This window comes from Myotis lucifugus, unplaced genomic scaffold (genome assembly GCF_000147115.1).
Source record: "Myotis lucifugus unplaced genomic scaffold, Myoluc2.0 scaffold_98, whole genome shotgun sequence".
NCBI lineage: Eukaryota > Metazoa > Chordata > Mammalia > Chiroptera > Vespertilionidae > Myotis > Myotis lucifugus.
This window is the reverse complement of record NW_005871146.1, coordinates 2,739,011-2,756,267: the sequence shown is the minus strand read 5'-3', so window position 1 is coordinate 2,756,267 and position 17,257 is coordinate 2,739,011. Positions and strand designations below refer to the sequence as shown.

At 54.3% G+C, this 17,257-nt stretch overlaps 2 protein-coding genes across 2 annotated transcripts in view; one reads left to right on the top strand and one right to left on the bottom strand.

Annotated features, from left to right (window-relative positions):
• CACNA2D4 (calcium voltage-gated channel auxiliary subunit alpha2delta 4) overlaps window positions 1–17,257 on the bottom strand; it is a 114,365-nt gene that overhangs the window by 34,925 nt on the left and 62,183 nt on the right. The window contains exons 25-26 of the mRNA XM_006092144.3: window positions 15,740–15,867; window positions 12,005–12,085 (exon numbers count right to left, since the gene is read on the bottom strand). Of these exons, the coding sequence (XP_006092206.1) occupies window positions 12,005–12,085; window positions 15,740–15,867 (209 nt within the window). The remainder of the gene's footprint in view (window positions 1–12,004; window positions 12,086–15,739; window positions 15,868–17,257) is intronic.
• Window positions 377–6,709, top strand: LRTM2 (leucine rich repeats and transmembrane domains 2). Its single transcript, XM_023756686.1, has 3 exons — window positions 377–445; window positions 2,882–3,472; window positions 6,203–6,709. The coding sequence occupies exons 1-3, from the start codon at window positions 379–381 to the stop codon at window positions 6,655–6,657; spliced, it is 1,113 nt and encodes a 370-aa protein (XP_023612454.1). The 5' UTR covers window positions 377–378; the 3' UTR covers window positions 6,658–6,709.

Below are 17,257 nucleotides of genomic sequence, written 5' to 3'. Positions count from 1 at the left end.
ACACTGGGGAGAACCTGGGCAGCTCCTGAGCCCCACAGCCCAGAGCTCAGCACTGCACCTCAGACTGAGGGCCCCTGGGCCGCCTGAGCCCCCCACACCGCCCCTGATCACCCCGGGAGGTTGACGTTTTCCTGGTTTCTCTGCCCCTCAGGCCTCTCCTTCCCCCACCCAGGGATCAGAGCTGGAACAGGAGAGGGAATGACTCGCAGTGTAAAGAGACACCGGGCCCTCTCCCTAACCCCTGGGCTGGATGGGCCTGGGCCTCAAGTGCCTGCTCTGCTCAGCGCGTCCTCTTTCTCTCTCTCAGGACTGACAGGAAGTGCCTACAAGGGATCCTCTGTCCCAGCCGTGCAGGGCTGCGAGAGCTGCCGCGTCACCATGCTGGCCCCCGGCAGTGGCTCCGAGCAGAGGACCAGGCTGGCCCTGCGGTGGAGGCAGGTCTCCTGTGAGTATGGAGGGGGGGGGGGCTGGGCGCGGGGCTAGCATGGCCTGTAGTGATGCGTTTGGACTGCCTGGAGGTCTATCTCTTTCCGGGAGGCCCAAGGCTTGGCTCCGGGAACCCAGGAATCACCGTGTGCAACCTGCCATGCTTTTGGCATCTGTGAGGGCTAAAGAAAGAGTCGCTGCTGAGAGCCTCAGTGGTTGGATCAGGAGCTGGAGTCCTGTCTCCCCATGTCAGTCTGTTCCGGAACCAGGAAGTCCACCCCATGCCCAGAGTTTCCAGCTCCTGTGGCCCCGAGGCTCTAATGTGAGCCTCCCTCTTGTCTCGCCTGCTGGGTGGACGTGGAGACCCTCTTATGCCTCAGTCTTCCCAACTCTGAAATGGGGGACTAGTGGGCTCTTGGAATGTGGTGCTGGAAAGGGCATTAGGGACCGGTCCTGTGTATAAGGAAACAGGCCCTCTATTTCCCATAAGGACACTTACAAAGTTGTCAGAGTGCAAGAAGCCCCGAGAATTCTCTTCAGGTGCGGTAAAGGGACAAGTTTGGGTTGCCCATGGTGAGAGGTAAGAGAAGGCCCTGAGGACATACACTGCCAGACTTCTCCTCTCGCACGGCCCGCCTGTCATGCAGCTGCCTCACACAGCAGCCTGAATTATTCACTACACACGCGTGGCTGATCCCCGAGCCATCAGCTCCCCTTTCAGCCTCATTCTGGAATCACTCAACACCTCGCAATACAGGATCCCATTTTCTTGTCACCAGGACGTTCATGCCACTCTGAATTTCTTGGGGGTGGGGAAACAGTGGCTGCTGAGTATGTGGAACCTTTTGAGAGGGAAGCTGAATGGGTTGGGAAAGTGAAGCCTGAGGAAGGAGATTTTTACATGGCATGGTGGGGCAGTGTGTGTGGGGGCTGATGGGCTCAGAGGGGTGACAAGGTGAGAGGTAGCAGCAGGGGCCCCCATGTGGCCAGGAAGGGTCTCCAGTTGGCTTCCATGGCCATGCCTGTGCTCACTTCCCCTCGGGAACAAAGAGGCTCAGGTGTCAGCCTTGCAGTGTGTCTCTCAGCTGTCATTGATCCCCCAGGCAGGGGAGGGATACAGCCCCATCCTGTTCCTTCCACGTCTGCCCTTTGGAAAACCAGACAACCAGACACAGACTCAAGACCATCCCATGCAGGCACGCTGGTCAGGGAGGCTGCTGCTTCTCCAGGTGGGGCCAACTGGGCCATGGCCTGGGCCTGGGCATCTCCAGTGCTTCTCCAGCTGGGCCTTTCCTCTGGGCTTCTTGGGGCTGCCTTAGTTTGGTTGAGCTAGTTTGAGCTCATCCCTTTTCCCTTTTATAATGAGCAGACTTCTCTGACTATTCAGGATGACAGTTAAGGGTTTTTTCAGTCACTCTTAGAAAGGATTGCTGGACAATGGAATGACCTACCCAGTTGTGATTGTTCTCTGAGACCCCCCAGCCCTTCCATAGGCCGGGCTCTGTGCTTGCTACTCAGAGGGGTCCTGGGCAAAACATGGGACCATGAAAGGAATTATGTTAATGGATCCTTTCTGCAGAAATGCTGCCCTGCAACCCTTAAGGACAGGAGTTCAGGCTCTGGGCACGGGTGCCTTTAGAACGAGAATAAATATGGAGCTTGTCCTAGGCCCCATGACCTTGAGTGGCTTGGGCACATGTACTCTTCAGTGTGAAGTGGAACTGCACATTGTATCCTCGTCATTTGCACAGCCGTCTCTGGAGTGGACCCTGGGTGTGCTGGACTCCTGGCTGGTTCTCACGCTAAGTTGTGGGCCCTGTCTTGGATGTGGACTCATGCAGATCTGACACACTGGGAGGTTTTAGGGGCAGGCTTGGAGCACCCCTTGTGCCCTCCCTTCTGTGTGGCATGTCTCAGCCTAGTGCAGGTACAGGTTGGGGGTGCGGTGCGGAGGGGGAAGGAAGCAGCAGCGTGGCCATTTTCTTTTGGAAAGAGAACGTTCTCCTGGCAGTGACTCTGGGAGAGGAACCTGGGGGCAGGTTTCTCAAGCATCCTTATGTTCTTCACTTTGTCAACATCTGTGATGTCAGTGGGCCCCAGCTCCCAGGAGATCAGCCGGGGAGGCCACATGAGCTGAGGCATCTTTGTGGACCAGCGTTGCTTGTTCTCTGGACTCAGGCCTGTCATTCTGCAGGGTCATACTGCATGGCAGGGATTCTTTGGCCAGATGTGCTATGGGCAAGGAGCCCTGCTGACACCATGCGAAGTCCATTAACATGGAAGTACTGGGGATTTTTAAATTATCTTTTTATGTGGCCAGTAAGTGTTTGTCCATTGATTGTGGCTTGGGCCATTGTGGTATGAACTAGTAAGGAGGGAACAGAGGCAGGAGGAAGTAACTCCCACCTGACACTTTCTTTCTCCCTGTCCGCCCACCTCCCTGCTTCCCCACCAGGGATCACCTGCTGGATCGCCCTGTGTGCTGTGGAGGCCCTCCCCACCTGCCCTTTCTCCTGTAAGTGTGACACCCGCAGCCTGGAGGTGGATTGCAGTGGCCTAGGCCTCACCGTGGTGCCCCCAGACGTGCCTGCTGCCACCCGAACTCTCTTGCTCTTGAACAATAAGCTGAGTGCCCTACCAAGCTGGGCATTCGCCAATCTGTCCAGTCTGCAGCGGTTGGACCTATCCAACAACTTCCTGGACCAGCTGCCCCGCTCCATTTTCGAGGACCTGACCAATCTGACCGAGCTGCAGCTGCGCAATAACAGCATCAGGACCCTGGACAGGGACCTGCTGCAGCACTCACCCCTGCTCCGCCACCTAGACCTGTCCATCAACGGCCTGGCCCAGCTGCCCCCTGGCCTTTTTGACGGACTCCCTGCTCTGCGCTCCCTATCGCTGCGCTCCAACCGCCTGCAGAACCTGGATCGGCTGACATTTGAACCCCTAGCAAGTCTGCAGCTTTTGCAGGTTGGGGACAACCCCTGGGAGTGTGACTGTAACTTGCGTGATTTCAAGCACTGGATGGAGTGGTTCTCTTACCGAGGTGAGCACAGCCAGCCCTGCCTGGGTGTGAGGAATTGGGAGGGTCACCCCTGATCCAACGCATTTCCTGGAGGCTGGGCTAAGGTCAGGGGAGAAGGGGTGGCCCCGCCCCTTCACCAGCCACACTTAAAGTCCTAGCCGCCACAGCTCCAAAAGATCAGCAGGGCAGGGAGGCTGGGGTGCTGCTCTCCCTCCTCCCCCACTGCCCCCCTTCTTCTCTGTGCCCCCCCCCACTCCTTGCCTTTCTCTTCTCTTTTTCTTTTAGATTGACTCATGGTAACTTGATCTTACTTTCATAGTTTCATGAGGGAACTTAAAGGCACAGTATACTTTTTCTCTGCATCCCACTAGGTATGGCTCTGGGATTCCCTAATATGGTAGAAGGAGAAAGAAAACCACCCTTGCTTTTCTGAATACAGCAACCTCTTAAATATCCATCGTTTCTGGATGGTGGAATGTAATGTAAATCCACAGATAAAACCAAATTTTTGTTTTGATGATGATCTCAACTCTCTCTTCCAAGAACTTTTGTTATCAAAGCTTTAATAAGAAGCCAAACGGTTTTACTTTCTTTCCCTTCCCCCTTTCATTAACTGATTAAGTTCTATAACGACCTATGAAATGATGAAATGGAATGGGATAGGAGGGCAAAGAATTAAGCACAGTGGCTAAAAGTGCCAGATCTGGGTTTGATTTGTGGCTCTGCCACTTACAAGCTGTATGATCTTGAGAAATTTGATTAATTTCTGTGTCAGTGCACTCATCTGTAAAATGGGGGGTGAATAACATGTCTATCTCATAGAATTGTTGTGAGGATTAAATAGGTAATACATGTAAAGTGTCTGAAAAACAAAGTAAGTCCTCAATAAAACGTATGTATTTGTTCATTTGCTAGAAGTAGTCATTATATTAAATGGACTTAATAAGATACAATTTGGTGCCTAGCATAAAGTAGAAGCTCAATGAATATTTGCTGCATGAATGAATCAATATAAAAAATCTTTGTGAAAGGAATGCTAACATTTTTCATCAAAGTCTCACTCCTTCATTTCATACGCAGCCACAATCTCAATTATTTGCACGACATTCTCATGTGCTAATTATTAAAAACATTTTACATGTTGTAAAGTGCCATAGCATGTTAGTCACTATGATAATAGTCCCCGTTTTTGTGATTGGGGAAATAATCCTTGCATAGTACCTAGTTTACAAGCATCATTTCATGTAATTATCTATTTTAATCCTCATATCTAATTGAGATGGCCTTATTTTATAGCCAAGAAAGGTAAGACTCATAAGCAATTAAATACATTATATTGTACAAGATGACAGGCTGGATTCGCCCTCAGGTCTTTGGAGCAGGAAGATGAGGTTGCCCCCTGTCAGCACCCAGCTCCTGCCTGTAGAAAGGCTGCCCTGGACACATTCACTGGATGGAAGGCTTGCTAAGGCCACCCAGGCAGTCAGCATCGGGGATGGGGGTGGGGACTAGAGGCCAAGTGTCTTCAGACCCAGACCAATGTGCTGTCCCTAGGGAACATTCTTGCCCTTTCACACAGTCATCAGGAACTAAACTCTCAGCACAAACGGGCAAGGAATGGGAACGTATATTTTCAGAAATTTTCAATAGTAGAGTTGTCAACGTTGCACTCCTTCAAAAAAAAATCCTGGGTTGTTTTCATCAGCTTCCTGGGGAAAGATTGATGCCTATTGTGCACAGCAGCTGGGCTGGGAGAGGGAGCTGGCAGTGGCGGGTGGCAGCAGCCAAGTCCTTGCACAGGCACTGTTGCCTGCATCTAGATTTCACTGGATCTGACTCTGGCTCCCAGGGCATATCCGGGCAACTCGTTCTCCTTAGCTGCCCTCTCTCTCGCCCTCTCTGTGTTCTGCTTCTCCATCTCCCCATGGTGGAGCAGCTTCACCATTGGCATGGTGAACCTGTGCACCCATCACTGCCTCCCCACTCCCCCCACCCCCCCTCGCCCCATTAGCACCTTTGCTCTCATAGGTCTTCAGGATTTCCTCCCAAGATGCCTCTGCACCCAGAGATGCTGAGGTTGGGGTGCTGATGGGCCATTAGATTGCTCTAAAGGGGAAAAGAGAAACATTCTCGCCCAACCCCTTTTTCTCTGTACTCCAAGGAGGTACTCCTAGGCAACCAAAAGGTCCTGCATGGAAGAGTGGCGGCTTTGGCAGTGACTTTTGGCTTTTGTCCTTTTTGTGAGGAAAGAGGCCCGGAGAGAGAGGATGTCATGTTGAGCACAGCGCCCTGGGCTCACAGCAGGTGGGAGGCAGGCAGGTTCAGGGAGGGGAGTGGAACTGCAGTCTGGCAGGGCTCATGGCCCTCTCTTTGCACTGACAGCTCCTTCCTGAGCACCCCACCTATCAGCATTGTCTTGCCTGGTGGGTCAGATGGACTCTGGAGCAAGTAAGATGACTGAAATGGCTGTGTGCTTCTCCATAAAACGGGAATCATGACAATACCCATTTTACATGGCTTCTGCCTGGATCAAATGATGCGATATATGTGCCTCACCCACCACGGTACTTGACTCAATAGATGCTAGTTTTCTCTTCCCTTCCTCTCCTATCCACATGATCCCAGGACTGACCACATTGCTCATAGAAACTAGAACTTCTGGGCCTTCCGTTTCTGGGACCTGGGGATGGGGAGAGGGAGTCCAGCATCTGGATGCCTGGTCAGCTCCTCCTTTTTTCTCACCCAATGCAGGGGGACGCCTGGACCAACTTGCCTGCACCCTACCCAAGGAGCTGAGAGGAAAGGACATGCGCATGGTCCCCATGGAGATGTTCAACTACTGCTCCCAGTTGGAGGGCGAGAATAGCTCGGCCGGGCTGGATAGTCCTGGGCCACCCTGCACCAAGGCCAGCCCAGAACCTGCCAAGCCCAAGCCAGGAGCTGAGCCCGAGCCGGAGTCCAGTACAGCCTGCCCCCAGAAGCAGAGGTACCGGCCTGTGAGCGTGCGCCGGGCCATCGGCACCGTGATCATCGCCGGGGTGGTCTGTGGCATCGTCTGCATCATGATGGTGGTGGCTGCTGCCTACGGCTGCATCTATGCCTCCCTCATGGCTAAATACCACCGGGAGCTCAAGAAGCGCCAACCGCTCATGGGGGACCCGGAGGGTGAGCATGAAGACCAGAAGCAGATCTCCTCTGTGGCATGACAGCCCGGCCCTACCTGGCTCAGGTAGGAAGGGCAAGGAGAGCGCGTGGAGACGCTTCTGGAAGAGCTGGCCCTTCTTTCTGCCACAGTCCCCAGCTCCACTCCTTCCCCGGTCCCAGCCCAGCCCTCCAGCAAACCAGCCACAGCGGGGACTTCCAGTCTCTGGGGAAGCTGCCATTATATGAAGGCTCCAGCTGATGCTCCTCCCGGGGCCACCAAATCTTTGGATCTTTCTGAGCCTCTGGTCGTAGAGAAGATGGGTTATGTGTGCAAGTGGGGCTTCTGGACTGAGCACTCCCGTTGCCCTTCCTGCGCTGGGTGTAGTCCACAGCTAGGTGACTCTCCCTACCTCTTGCTCAACCTCTCTCATCTGCATTAGGGGCTGGGGAGGAAGTAATGTGAGGGCAAGGGGTTCATTTCTGTGACTCTCTTTTAAGTCAGGAAGATATTCTTAACCACCCTTCAGTGTGAAAGTTGGGTCCAGCTTTCAGAAGCTGGTACTAACGTGCAAGCCCAGCAGCCCTGTCATCGGGATCTAGCACTTAGAAACACCGCGCTGTGATTGCAACACACTCCCTCGGCCGAAGCCATTATGCCCCTGTATCTGCTAGAGACCATGCCGACCGCGTTGCTCCTGGAGTCACTAATTTACTCTCAGACTAACTCATAGCATCACCAGCGAAATCACATCAACTGAAAAAATCCCACACACGTGCACACACAGTCACATGGAGGCAGAGTCAGGAGAACTCGGGGAGCAGAGCGTGCTTCCCCTTGGGTGTCTAGCCCTCAGCACTGAAACTGCCGCTTGCTTATCGCCATCTTCTCAAGTCAACAAGGAGAGAAACCCAAACTGACAGCACAGGATGCCTTTGAGATCCTCTAAAGTGGGCCAAGTGGATGAGCCTGCCCGTCACCATGGTAACCCTCTCACCTGTCCTGCTGGGTTTTCCAGGGAAGCAGCCCAGAGGCCTTGAGGCTGCCGCGCCTGTGGATGGCAGCCTCCTGAGAGCCCAGGGGGCCAAAGTGCGTCATCACTGCCAGCCCCGTGGGCACACCCACCGATTCCCCTCCTGCAGCCCGCAGCCCGCAGCCGGAGAACCATTGCTCTGCACCCCTCCCCTCCTTCTTCAGCACTTCTGGGCCCGTGACCTCGGGTGGGGACTGGGCCATGCTCTGTGCCTGGTGACATCTTGGGAAAGCAGGTGGCCTCCTGAAGCTCGCTGCCTGCTCACATCTCCCACACAGAGACTGCCGCACTCTGCTCAGAGGCTCCCGTGATGGGGCTCCCTCTCCCACGGGTTGGTCTGCTCAGTCTGGCTCCCCAGAGTTCTCCATTGCACCTGGACTGGGCTCCAAACCAGAGCAAGGGCCAGGACTCCTGTTGGTTCCTTGCTTGAACCTACACCAAAGGGGCAGGGACACCTGCTTGCAGAGTTGTGGGAATGGCAGAGAAGAGGGCTGGGTAGGGTTCAGGTCGCTCAGTGGTGGCCCAGGAAGAGGTTGCCAGAACACGAGGCTGGGGTTTGAGGAAGGACAGGGCAGGCCCAGCTCAGCTTGCACCCCTCAACCCTTGTATCTCATAGAAGAGCATAGTGGGGGAGAGGGCTTGGGGGAGAGGCAAACTTGCCTTTGGAAAGGCCATTCTCCAGCTCAGGGGTGCCGAGGGCGCCCCAGCAAGGCTGCTAAATGCCCTCCCCCGTGTGGGGCACAGTCTTCCTTCTTTTGGTTTGCCAGCTGAAACCAGATGTGGGGATTTCCTAAAGGGAATGGGGGAGGGGTGGACATTGTCAATAGTGGTATCTTCACCTTGAGACAGAAGATTTTTAAAGGCAAAATTATATTTCTGGTTTGTTGTTTCAGAAGACCAATAAAGACTGTATTTTCCTATGTACTTCCTGGTTTCTTTGGGTGGGGAGGGGATGTGAGTGCTGGGAGAGTGGCTTCTTGCCCCCCACCCCCAAGCAGCTGCACAAAGTGCTGCCAGATGTCACCCTGATGTCCAGAGCGCTGTCAGACAGTGGGAGCCTCCCATGGCCTCGCCTTGTGGTGCACCGGGAGGAGTGGGGGCCAAGTGCAGCAAGCTCAGCCATGTGCTGGCCTGACAGGAGGGTGCATGAGCCTCAGGCTGATTTCACGGGGCAGCAGCGTGGCTTAAGGAGTGAGACCCATCACTTCTCCGTGCCCGGTGGGTGCTCATCTACCCTGGCGTGAGTGAACTCACCCTGAGAGTCCAGGGCAGATGGGCCCGTGTGGCAGGAAGGCATACATCTGCCCAGAGGACCCCACTGTGTAATGGAAGGTGAGGGGCTCCCTAAGAGCAGTTAGAGGACTTCTTGCTGATTGGGTTTTATCAGCTTCAGTGAGTTGGTGAGGTTTGCTGACATGAAGGAGGAGCCCGTTTCACCTAATACCATCTTGCACTTTCAAGACTGACTTCAGGGGCAGGCAGATGATACTCTGGGCTTACAAATATGATCTCTCCACAGGGCTCAGCAGGCAGGGAATCAGGATTATGGGCTGGGGGGCTGGGATGGGGGGACCAGGAGAGGAGATGAGGGAGAGAGCGAGTCCTCTGGGGTTGCTCGTCCATCCCAAGCCCGAGTGACCCTCCTCTAGTCCTGGACTGGCCTCTGGCTGAATGGGCTTGGACTGTGTGGTTCATCAGTCTTCAGAGACCAAGATGGAATGTTCTCCTTCCCAGCCTTCCTTTGGATGCTACTCCAGTGAGCCAGGAGCAAACCCCAGGGAGAAGCGAACCATCAAGGACCCCATTTTTGGAGCTCAGCAGGACTCCTGGTAGAACCGGGCTGTTCCCCTTTCCAGGTGGTGATAACTGTGGGGTGTTTCCCTCCTTCCTGGAGCCATAATGCTTGTAGCAGCCCTGGGCCCCACAGCAGCAGTGAGGACAGGGCCCCTCACAAGTGTGGCGCAAGTCTGGGCAACACGTAGATGCATTATCCAAGTCCCATCCTGAGTGCGCACAGGTCTTTGGTTAGGCCCACTCACCTGTGGGCAGAACCCTAAGGAGAGGAGCCTCGTGCAGTTCCAGGCAGCAGGCCCAGCACACAGGCTGTCAGGGGCACGTGTGTATTGCAGAACGTGTGGTAGACAAACACACTTGCAGAGTATGGTGCCCACCGGCATTATGTTTGTCAATATTCCCTAACTAGGGCTTGGAGAATTGAAAATAGATCCTGACTAAAAAGTTGGGTTTATAGAAATTTTGCAACAACTGTTGCTAAATCACCTGCTTAGAGATGAAAAGAATCCCTCCTCATTCATCTGCCCTCTGTACGAACCTGTGGCATTAGACACACCTTTGCCTGGCGCGGGGCTGGCCTCTTTGGCTGGTCTGAGTGCCCTTCTCCCAGGGCACAGACCACACATGCTCATCCTTCCTGGAGCTCACATCACACACTGCCACCAGTCTCCAACGGATGAAACTGCCAGGTCAGCAAACAAGCTGCCTACCCTGCCTGGAGCTAGAGGCCCCCACTGGCCCAGGATCAGGGAGGCGGAGCCATAGGCCAGAGAGAGGAAATTAAAAGAGAAGAGCCCCAGATAATTGAAGGTCTCCAGAGCCTCATCCTTTTCCTGTCACATCTAGGCACCCAGAGCGTCAGAGCGACTGCCTGCAGTGTGTTAAGCCAGAGGCACCAGGACACAGTTTCTATGACAACCCCTCGCAGCTCCAAATCAGCTCTGTGTTAAAAATGATTTCAAATAATTGGAGAGTGCAGGAGAGCCCAGCCAGCAGCCTGACCCTGTGTCCCTTCTCTTTCCTCGGCTCCCAGGTGCAGGAGCGGAGAAGGCCCAGGATATGGAGAGAGCAGGACAGGCACAGACTCAACTGGGACCACAGAAGGAGTCTTTAGGGCAGCGGTTCTCAACCTGTGGGTCGCGACCCCTTTGGCAGTCGAACGACCCTTTCACAGGGGTCGCCTAAGACCATCCTGCATATCAGATATTTACATTACGATTCATAACAGTAGCAACATTACAGTTATGAAGAAGCATAAACGAAAATAATTTTATGGTTGGGTCACAACATGTATTTAAAGGGCCAGAAGGTTGAGAACCACTGCTTTAGGGAGACAAGTTTGGGGTAAAAATTTGGCCTAGAAATGGATTTCGAATTAGCTTTGGACTAAGAAAAAAGAGGTGCCTGAGACAGCCTGGTGCCTTTCAAACCCTGGGCTGGCGCATCCTAAAGATGGTCCATATGCAAGTGTTCCTAACGTGGGTGCTGAACTACATCAGGCCAAGTCACTCTCCCCCACCCCTTGTCCCAGGGTGGAAAGCAGCCAGGAGCCTGACCTGTGCCCTCCTTAGCCAGGAAGACAGGGTTGGACCTTCTCTGCCTGACCCCAGCCTACTCCTCCATCCCCTTTGCCCTGAATTCAGCCTGAGGGGAGAAGGGGCACAGGTCCTGCTGCCTCACCCACTGCAGCCGCTGAGTGCTTCCTCGTGGCTAAGGGGTCCCCAGGGAAGCAGGACAGGTGCCTGATTCAAGGAGGCATGATGGCTGATGCTCGAGTGGCCACTGATCGTGCAACTTTTCAGAACTCAGCTGAAGTTGAGACGTGGAAGCTGAACACAGGCTGCGTTCCAGGACATGGTGGTTGTCGGATAACGAGACAGGCGCCCGGGGCTTTTTTAGGCACTAAGAAACTGCGAAGTCAAGGGCGCTCGGGAGAGCCATTCATCACATTTGAGGCAAATTGCAACACAGGATAGTGAACCTGGGCCTTAAAGAGAGGTGATCTGAGTTCAAATTCTAGCTTCATTATTTATTCGCTGTGAGACTTTGGGCAAATAACTTTTCTGTGTCTCAGTTTCCTGATCTGTAAAATGGAGCCCAAAGTCCTGGTTTCACTGGATACCCTGAGGGCTGAACGGGAGTGCTCATGGGAAGCAGATTCCCTGGGGCTGGGCACAGGCCGAGCACACAGCGAGCTCTTACTTTAGGATTTGAGTCACAGCCCCGTTTCTCTTCAGAGGGACACTAGACCCGCGGTGGTGGAAGAGGGAAGCAGCATGCCGAGGGGTGGGAAGCCGGTCTGGGTTGCCGCCTCGTCCTGTGTGACCTTCAGCAGATCTCTTAACCTCTCTGGGCTTCATTTTACTCACTTCATAAATTCTTTAAGATTCAAGGTGGTACTGTTTGATAAATAAAATGGCCTGGGAAGACTCCACCACCCTCAGTTCCACATGTCACCGGGGAAACTCGCAGCCGAGGACTGTGGCCCTGCATAGGCAGGGGTCCTCCTGCTATTACCGTGTGCCTTATTCGTGACATCAACTCACACCGTCCCGGCCTCGGCGGCACAAAGGGCAGCGCCTACCTGCAGCAATGGCTGTCTTCTCGTCCACTGTCACGGCTACAGCTGTGCTCACTGTCACGACTCCAGGCTCACCCGGACCTTCTGGGGAAACAAAAATGGCAAGTCACTTTCTCAGCAGCTGGGGAAGAGCAGGGGTTGGGGGAGTCCAAGAAGACAAGTATAAATAGCAGGTGAGGACATTCCTTGAAAAGCTGAGGGGGATTTGAGAAAGCTGTTGCTGTGAAGGCTGTTACCACCAACCACTGGTCAGGGCAGAGTGCCTCCTGAGGCCCAGGCGCTGCCCCCTTTCTGTGCAGACCTGAACCTGCCAGGTAATACGTGTGGGCCTGGCCGCCGGGACAATGCAGTGCTGTCAACGTCACTAAGGAGCAGTCTCATTTGAACTCAGGGAGCCTGTTGCAACCGTCCTCTTGACACGCGTTCCACCCAGAAGAGTTGTGTTGCATCAAATGACTCTTTCTAGCAGAAGGAAGGCTGCATTCCAGGACTCGGTGGTTGCAGATCCTGAATTGTCCTTCATCCGTCACACGAGTCAGAGTGACCTTGACAGCCCTTCCAGGAAGCCAGACACCAGGGCTGCATTGGGCACAGAAGGCTGGCTGAGGCTGAGGTCTGAGGCACTCCATAAATCCTGGCCGTGGTGGCCGCCCACCACCACACCATCATCAGCCATGCCCTTCACTGGCTGTGCGGCCGGTCACTGCACTTCTAGGACTCTGCCAGGCTCCTGCAGGGCAAGGGCTTTCCTTCAGTTGCTCTCCCACCTCTTTTACGAACCAGGCCCCCAGAGGTGCAGAATGCAGGTGGCAGCTTCAGCTCTCCATTAGAACAGAGCTGTCTGGCTCTGAGCTGGTGCAGGCATGACCTTGGGCTTCTTATTTTTCATCTGTCCATGGACCTGGCTTAGCTTTCAAAAGTGCTCTTATCTATGGGTCAAGTTCCATTATTAAACATCCCAAGAGAGGGGAAATTTTACCACGTGCTCTCTAATTAGAACGTCATTGTAAGACATGTTGAAACAAACGGGCCATGAGGACCTTGTTGTGTGGTGATTGTTATTACAGTTGAAATGGTACTTAAGTGAACACTGGGTTGTCTCACCTGCTATTTTGCTAAGATTACCCATCCCACCTTGCTGTAATCAAATAACCCACAGAAATGTAAAATTACTCAGATTCTAGGAACTTACAATAGGTGAGGTTGTCCTTGTTTGTAGGGATTTGCCATGATAAAGCCACAGGGACCACAGAGAAGTTGGCTTCCTCACCTTGCTTCTAGGAATGTCTGGAAGACGCTGTTGTGGCTGACCCCCTACAGTTTCTCCGGGCCCGCAGGCTGCTTCCCAGACAGACCTTCTACTGTACGTGTGCTCCATAGGCTTGTGGGAAACACCCACGTGAAGGTGTGGGGGCCCTCATAACACAGTCGTTGGGGACATCAGGAATTTCAGCTCCTGGGTCACTGAGCACCTGGGGTGACTGAGCAGGGGGGCCAGGCCCGGGGCTGGCCCAGGAAGAGGTGGGCTGTGGAAGGACCAGTAACGGGCCAGAGCTGCCGGGGCACCGGGGAGACTGCTCTGTGCTGGCGGGCGCTGACAAAAGACAGAGCTGTGGGCAGAGCTCAGCCCCCTAGGCCCAGGCCAAAGGCAACGGAGTCAGCCCAGAGAGGCAGAGGGAAGCCTCCACTCACCGCAGCTGCCTCCTTTGCCTCCTTGAGACTCCCCCTTCCCCTTAAAATAAATTTGTTGTTGTTGTCTTCGGGGAGAATGGGAGTGTGCAGAGGTGTCTATGTGTCTCTAAGCATATGCATGAGCGAGGGTGTGAAAAAGGAGTGAGTTCCTGCCTCCCGACTCAGCCTTCCCTCTTTTTGGGTTGCCAGCTTCCCCCTCTTCTTTCAGCTCAGTTCCCACCCACCCACCTCCTACCTCACCGCCACAAAAAGCTCCCCAGCAACCAGCAGGCAAGTCCCAGTGACAATGCGGGCAGGAGGGAGCATCCTCCTGGGCTGGGGGCAGGGGCCAGAGAACCTCCTCGGTGGGAGCCCCTCCTTGGGAGCCCTCGGTGCTGCTGCAGCTGGTGCCAGAGAGGAAGAGCTGCTCGCTCCGGCTCTGAGTGGACAGTGTGAGAAGGGACTTCACCTTGGCTTTGAGCACCTCCCTCTGAGCTTTCACCAGGAGTGACCGCACTCCCTGACGCTCCCCTTCCTGCTTTCCACTCAGTGCGAGGCCCCTGAATTCGGGGGCAGACCTTGGTTTTAGGATGCCTCTGTGGCTCCCTCGCTGTGTGTTCCCGGGCAAGACACAGAACCTTTCTGAGCCTCAGCTTCTCCCTGTGTGAGCGGAGGGGTGTGTGTGTGTGGGGGGGGGGGGGGGGAGGGGCGGGGCTGGGCAGGAGGAGCTAACAGCATTCACCGTAGAGGGCTGTACAGATAAGAGTGTTCCATGCGGAGAAGCAGTTTGTAAAGCACAGTAGTGATGCATCAGGTGGGAGGAACAGGCATAGGATGGAGGGTTGGCTTAAGCACAAGGTGAAGATGCCATCCAGAGGGCACAGACCCAGGGAAGCCCGAGGGCACCTGGGCCTCCTCAGCATTTCTCCACCAGAAATGGAAGTGGTGGCTGGAAGGGTTTGGTGGGGGACATCTTGAAGCGGAAATGCAACTCTTCATTCCAACTGACTCCCAGCCCGCCCCTTCCTTTCAGATGTCTCCATCCTCCGCCCTCTTCCTCCTTCTGTTCCCCCTCCTCATGGGCTCACTCTGGCCCGAGGGGGGGGGCGGCGAGGGGGTAGGGAAGGTGGATCTTTCTAGGCCCTCTTGCTCCACCACTGGGCTTAGGCTGCCCCAGAGGTGACCCAGTGGAGCGCTAGCTCTGCCCACACTCTTGGAGCCCTGGACCAGTCCTTCTGCCGCTGTAGGCCACAGTCTCTTCACGTGGAAACCAAGAGTGTGAGGCTGTGCGCCTTCCAAGGTCCCTTTCTGTTGAAACTTTCTACTATTTTCTTGGTGCTCTGTTAAAGTCACTTCATTTTTCCTTTTGCAGCCATTTTTCAGAGTGGGGGCTGGGTGGAGTTGGGTGCCTGCAGCTCTGAGCTCCTTCCTGGTCCTTGGACTAGTGGGGGTTGCTGGCTTGGTCCATGGGGCCCAACCTTGGCTGCCCTGACTCCGACCCTTCAAGCCCGCAGTGGCCTGCCAGGGAGAGGCGCCCCCTTTTATGGGGTGTTTCTGAGGAGCAGGCCAGGAGCTCAGTGTTGCTGCCATGGGAGACCCCAGGGAGTGGAGCCCAGGCTGCTTTCCCTGTTTGGGAAGAGCCTTGGGGGGCAGTGGCGTCAGCAAGTAAAGTGCTACTCTCACCTGGAGGTTTAAGGAATTTTCAAAGATACTCAGATGTTTAGAAAAACAGAAGAATCTTAGAGAGAAACTCATCCAATACCCTTCTATTTGGAATTTGGGCTAAAATTCATCTCCTCTAGATTTTTGGTCAAATTTCTTTCCTCTGTTCCATGCTAGATTTTTAACCGCCATCTTTGACTGCTGGTCAGAGAAGGCGATGACCCGTCCTATACACGGTGCAGGGACCAGCTGTGTGGCAAGGCCCAGCGAGCTTCCTCAAGTCGCTACTGTGCACCAGGAGGAAAACAGGAAGGAACCCGGTAGTCTGGGCATTCTGCTTTATATCACAGGAGGGAGAGGGATGCCCTGGTCCCGCCCGGCCCGGGAGCATGGGGTGTGGATTACCTGGCCCCTCTGGGGTACGGAGATTGAAGACAAAGCTGCCAGCAGGCTGCTCAGCGGCCTGGCGGTACCACAGGGGGAAGTGGTCCATGGTGAACACGCTGGCCTTGTCCTCAGGGGTCAGGAACTTCCTGCAAGGAGAGAGATTTGGTTCCTCCCTTCATACCTGGGAACATGTTTATCCCTTTCCTTTCACACACAGTTATCTTGGCTGGGCCAAGAGAGCAACTCCCCTCTGTTTTCATGGTAGAAAATACGAGCTAATTGGTGGCGTCCCAGACGATGTCTCCAGCAATTCTTGCCTCTTCCAGAGTCAAATGTGTTGTATCTGATGGCACATTAGGAGCTAGAAGAGGTATGACGCCTGCATTTTGAAAGAATACTTTCCATTTTTATTTTAACTGCTTTGCCTGCAGGGTTTATTTCTTTTGGATATAGTCTAATTTCTTTTTGTCTGACTAATTAGCGTTTCTGAATGGAAATTGTATAGTCACCTCATCGCTGAGCTAATACAGGAGCATAAATTCCCCCAAAATGGTTACTTCCAAAGCTCTTGCCTCTAGGCTTTAGAATGCATTATGAGGTTTCTCTTTTCGAGCAGCTTTATCTTGCTAATTATGGCTTAGCATTCCCTGAGCACACACCAGCCAGCAGAAGGGAGCATTGGTCCAAAGCAGAGTGGGAGGCAGGGAGAAGCGGTGGGGTGTAGAAACGTCACTGTGGCTAACCCGTGAGGTGGAGAGCTGAGGTGGACCTTAGGGCTGCCTGGCTCACATGTCCCAGAAGCAGACCTGCCTTGTTGCCCAATTCCTAGCTGCCAGTCACATCCCGGCTTGGGTGCGGGGAGCCCCTGGGGTTGTGCAGTGCATGTGAGGCCAGTCATGGTGGCTGGCTCATCACTCAGGAAGGCCTCTCTGTGTGAGGTCTCCCCCTGCCGTTCCCGGGAGACGTAGAGGGAGGCGCAGGGAGTGCCAGGATGCTTTCTCCCTTCACACCGTAGGACAGGGTTCACTTGTCCAACCTTGGCCAAAGACCTGTGTGATTTTCGATTGGGGTGAAGTTTAAGGGATGAGGAAGTATGAGAGGGTAGTAAGCTTGGGGAGGGAAGTTTCCCACGCTGTTTGAGGCCTCAGAGTGAACCCACAGTTTACCTATCAGTCCTTCATCTGAGTTATCTGCTACGTCTCTGACAGCCATGGGAAAGGGTAGAAGGCAGCATGCTTCCCTCTGTTTCCACTTCTGAGGGAGTAAGGGGAGGTGGGGAGAGGGGAGAGCAACTTCATTTGTTTTCCTAGAAAGCCTCAGCTTTCCAGCAAGCATGGCCCTGACACAGTCCGGGAGGAGGCTCAAGATGGCGCGCCATAGCTGAGTGCGCTTGGATTTAGCAAGAGGAACGGCCAGTGGGTGGGAGGTGAGGATGGGGTCAAGTCTGCTCAGGAGCCCCTGGGTTCTTCTCCTCCAGATGCCCGGTGGCCCCCCTACCTACTTGAGCCTGGTGGTTTGCAGAGCTCAGGTGGCTCT

Excerpts from the sequence above, each read along its gene's own strand:
- LRTM2 (XM_023756686.1), top strand. The coding sequence starts at position 379 with ATGCTGGCCCCCGGCAGTGGCTCCGAGCAGAGGACCAGGCTGGCCCTG. Across the intron at positions 446-2,881 it reads GCGGTGGAGGCAGGTCTCCT|GGATCACCTGCTGGATCGCC; the intron begins GTGAGTATGGAG and ends CTTCCCCACCAG. Across the intron at positions 3,473-6,202 it reads GGAGTGGTTCTCTTACCGAG|GGGGACGCCTGGACCAACTT; the intron begins GTGAGCACAGCC and ends CACCCAATGCAG.